At 41.1% G+C, this 5,000-nt stretch overlaps 1 protein-coding gene across 1 annotated transcript in view; it reads right to left on the bottom strand.

The window, feature by feature from the left end:
- Window positions 1-5,000, bottom strand: part of LOC307270569 (unconventional myosin-VI-like) — a gene marked incomplete at both ends in the record, with an annotated part of 62,942 nt that overhangs the window by 10,118 nt on the left and 47,824 nt on the right. The window contains one exon of the mRNA XM_080054452.1: window positions 3,548-3,721. Within this exon, the coding sequence (XP_079910578.1) occupies window positions 3,548-3,721 (174 nt within the window). The remainder of the gene's footprint in view (window positions 1-3,547; window positions 3,722-5,000) is intronic.

A 5,000-nucleotide genomic window follows, 5' to 3' on the forward strand; every position in this document is an offset into this window, starting at 1 on the left:
GGAACGTCAGGGATATAGTTACTAAGGCACCAGAGCCAGGGCTTTGCTGTTTAAAAGGTGCTGTGTATAGCATTTTCGCAGCCTCCATAAATCACTGTCACAAACACTAGAGATATCTTGATAAGTTGGTGTCACCGGGGAAGTTTTGGCAACAATCTACTGTAGCTACTGTACACACACACACACACACACACACATACACACACTCAAACAGACACACACACACACACACACACTCAAACAGAGACACACACACACACTCAAACAGAGACACACACACACACTCAAACAGAGACACACAGACACACCCACACCGACACACACACACACACACAGACACACACACACACACACACACACCAAGACACACACACACACCCACACACACACACACACACAGACACACACACACAGAGACACACACACACACCCACACACACACACACACACAGCTGTGACTTTGCACAATGCAGATTTTATGTCTTGTTGTTTTATTTTTTGTCCCTTGTGCTTTGTTTGTCTCTTTCAAACTTGAGCTCCTACAACTCTGCAACTAGAACGACTGATGAAATGTTTTGAAAACTGTCTCCAATGATGAATAACACACATGCTGACTTGGAAATGAGACCCTATGTCCAAAATTCAGAACAAACCCCTTTATTACAATTCTGAACTTTTTCTTATTATCTTAAACCTGCAGTGTGTAGAATTTTGGGTTTTATTTCCTAGCAGATTTTGAAGAAAGTAATTATAATATCCATAAGTACATTTAATTTAGTGCATAATAGCTGAAAAAAATGTTTTGAATTATTATTTTTTCCCTTAGAAAGGGTCTCATATATGTCCATATATCTGCATATCTTGGACCAAGGCTTAGTGCCGCCATCTTGAAAGTGTCATAGTTGGAATGTCATCAGGTGTATTGTTTAAAATTTAGAATTGCTCTTGTCCTTGAAGGCCACTGTAGCTTCTGTTATTATTTTAAAGGGTTGGGGTTACCCAGGGAGCGTTGCATTCTAGAACTTTGTAGAACTTTCTTGATGATGTCATATTACACACTGCACCTTTAAAAATGCATTTTCAGCATGTCTTTGGTGAGGAAAAAAACACACAACTAAGTATAATTGATAACGTTTTTTTTTTTACAAAATATTATAGTCCAAAGTTTGCCATTTACAGAACTGATTGTGGCCAAAAATATGCTGAAAATGCATTTTTAAGAGAATAAAAACTTTAAAGGTGAAGTAAGCAGTTTATTTATGTTAATATAAGTGTTAAATCGCTCTTTATTCATACAGTGATCACTTACATAATGTGCGTGTTTCATAAAGCCGATCTCTCAGTCAGCTGCTCTGCATGTAATCGGCAAATAAACTTATTGGAGTATCCCGAAATTTTTATCCAATCAGAAGAGAGAACACTACAAACCGACACCCGTCTCACTCATACACTCAACAAAAATATAAACGCAACACTTTTGTTTTTGCTCCAATTTTTCAAGAGATGGACTCAAAGATCTAAAATTCATTCCAGATACACAATATTACCATTTCTCTCAAACATTGTTCACAAATCTGTCTAAATGTGTGATAGTGAGCACTTCTGCTTTGCTGAGATAATCCATCCCACCTCACAGGTGTGCCACATCAAGATGCTGATCTGACATCATGATTAGTGCACAGGTGTACCTTAGACTGTCCACAATAAAAGGCCACTCTGAAATGTGCATTTTTTTGCTTTATTGGGGGTCTGGGGACTCAGAACCGGTCAGTATCTGGTGTGACCACCATTTGCCTCATGCAGTGCAACACATCTTCTTCGCATAGAGTTTATCAGATTGTCAATTGTGGCCTGTGGAATGTTGGTCCACTCCTCTTCAATGGCTGTGCGAAGTTGCTGGATATTAGTGGGAAGTGGTGCATGCTGTCGTATACACCGGTCAAGCACATCCCAAACATGCTCAATGGGTGACATGTCCGGTGAGTATGCTGGCCATGCAAGAACTGGGACATTTTCAGCTTCCAATAATTGTGTACAGATCCTTGCAACATGGGGCCGTGCATTATCTTGCTGAAACGTGAGGTGATGTTCATGGATGTATGGCACAACAATGGGCCTCGGGATCTCATCACCGTATCTCTGTGCATTCAAAATGCCATCAATAAAATGCACCTGTGTTCTTCGTCCATAACAGATGCCTGCCCATACCATAACCCCACCACCACCATGGGCCACTCGATCCACAACATTGACATCAGCAAAGCGCTCACCCACACGACGCCACACACGCTGTCTGCCATCTGCCCTGAACAATGTAAACCGAGATTCATCCGTGAAGAGAACACCTCTCCAACGTGCCAGACGCCATCGAATGTGAGCATTTGCCCACTCAAGTCTGTTACGGCGACGAGCTGGAGTCAGGTCAAGACCCCGATGAGGACAACGAGCATGCAGTTGAGCTTCCCTGAGACGGTTTCTGACAGTTTGTGCAGAAATTGTTTGGTTATGCAAACCAATTGTTTCAGCAGCTGTCTCAGTGGCTGGTCTCAGACGATCTTGGAGGTGAACCTGCTGGATGTGGAGGTCCTGGGCTGGTGTGGTTACACGTGGTCTGCGGTTGTGAGGCCGGTTGGATGTACTGCCATATTCTCTGAAACGCCTTTGGAGACGGCTTATGGTGGAGAAATGAACATTCAATGCACGAGCAACAGATCTGGTTGACATTCCTGCTGTCAGCATGCCAATTGCACACTCCCTCAATGCTTGTGGCATCTGTGGCATTTTGCTGTGAGACAAAACTGCACATTTCAGGGTGGCCTTTTATTGTGGACAGTCTAAGGCACACCTGTGCACTAATCATGATGTTAGATCAGCATCTTGATGTGGCACACCTGTGAGGTGCGATGGATTATCTCAGCAAACAGAAGTGCTCACTATCACACATTTAGACAGATTTGTGAACAATATTTGAGAGAAATGGTAATATCGTGTATCTGGAATGAATTTTAGATCTTTGAGTCCATCTCATGAAAAATGGGAGCAAAAACAAAAGTGTTGCGTTTATATTTTTGTTGAGTGTATATAGTATATACACTCCATGGTCTCACTGCCGGTGCACGCCAGAGCAACAGATGGGTGAATGTTTATGCGCCTACAATGGCGGAGCAGGTAAAAATCCTTCCCAATGTCTGTTTTGATGTTTTTTATCATGTTTTTATCACACTTATGGATCTGAGATGATGCTAGATAACTCGCTGCTTGCATTAATCTGGTGACGTAGGGACGAGCGAGGGGACTGCTAACTGCTAGTCACTGACAGGAAGTTAGCTAAAAGAACCATTCCGCTTACAGCACCTTCAAGAATTTCAGTAATATCACTTGGTTGCAGTTGTACTAAGGGTACAACTGCAACCAACGAGCTAAGGGTGTAAGGGCAGGGTGTCATATTGTATCATATTGTATGAAATGTAAAGCCCACTGAGACAAATGTGTTTGTGATTTTGGGCTATACAAATAAAACTGATTTGATTTGATTTGATTTACTAACCTTGAACTTGTTTCCGACGCTGATGAAGCTGAGTTTCCCGGCCTTCTGCTTCTTGGAGTCTTTGCTGTTGTTTGAGTTTTCAAAGAGTTCTCGTACGAAGCGATCTCTGGACTCGCTCACCAGACACTCCAGAGACATGTGAAGGGCGTCGTTGTTCTTCTCCACAAACTTAGTCTGAAAAAATAAAATAAAATAAAATAATTAGAAAAAGTGTTTATGGGGGCCAGCAGCAGACCCGGGTTCGATTCCAGCCCGCGGTCGTTCTCTGCATGTCACTCCCCTCTCTGCCCCATTTTCAACTCTGTCTCTACACTATCAATAAAGCATAAACATGCAAAAAAAAATATTACAAAAAAAGAAAAAAGTGTTTATTTACAGACTCCAAATGCTTTTTATATTCTTTTTTTTACTTGAATTAAAAAAAAATGTTTATCACTGTTAATTTTGTACTTGTTTTGAATATATTGTATGTTTGTTAATCATTATTATTATTGATGTCCTTCTTGGTGATGTATATTTACCGAGAGATGCAATTATGTGTTCTGACGTAAACTGTAATGTAATTTCTCACCGTAAAGATCTCTGTGTTATGTACAATGATATTGTTGGAGCTATGTATGAGGCCAGCAGGTCATATCATAATTATTCTAAAAGGGGAAAGTCCGACACCAAGCCAGGTTGGAAAAAGCATGTTGCTGCTCATCATGCAGAAGCTAAAGAGGCATATAAAGCTTGGGTTCAGGAAGGCCGACCTAGACAGGGGCCTGTCCTGGATTATAAAAAGTTAACGCTTTCAAAGTTTAAATATGCAGTTCGTTATATATCCAAAAATGAACAAGTTATGAGAGCAGACTCTTTGGCTGAAAAGCTTTTAAGTAAGAATGTTTTTGAATTTTGGAAGGAGGTGAGAACTCTTAACAGAAGCAATACATTGTTGCCTAGCACAGTAGAGGGAGTCTCTGGAGCTGATAAAATCGCTGATTTGTGGAAGCAGAATTACTCTGCTTTATTTAATTGTGTAAAAAGTGACCCTTATACAGTTGGCAATATTTCCAATAGGGATGCAGTAGGAATCACAACACATGAGGTATTTGAAGCTATCACAAAATTATCTGTCAATAAAGCAAGTGGCTCAGATCAGATCACTGCAGAGCACCTTAGGTTTGCTAGCCCGAAAGTGGCCGCTCTACTTGCCATATGTTTCACTGGCTTTATGACACATGGGCTGTTGCCCGACTCTATGTTGGCCGTAACTCTTGTGCCCGTCATTAAGAACAAAGCAGGCAAGATTGGGAGCATGGACAATTATAGGCCAATCGCACTGGCAAGTGTGATTTCCAAAGTTCTGGAGAGTATTCTTTTAGATCGATTGGGTAATTATATTAATACCAGAGACAATCAGTTTGGTTTCAAACCAAAGCATGGCACTGAGTTGTGTATTTATAGTTTAAAA

The sequence above is a fragment of the Ammodytes marinus genome (genome assembly GCF_949987685.1).
Source record: "Ammodytes marinus genome assembly, contig: scaffold_222, whole genome shotgun sequence".
Taxonomy (NCBI): domain Eukaryota; kingdom Metazoa; phylum Chordata; class Actinopteri; order Uranoscopiformes; family Ammodytidae; genus Ammodytes; species Ammodytes marinus.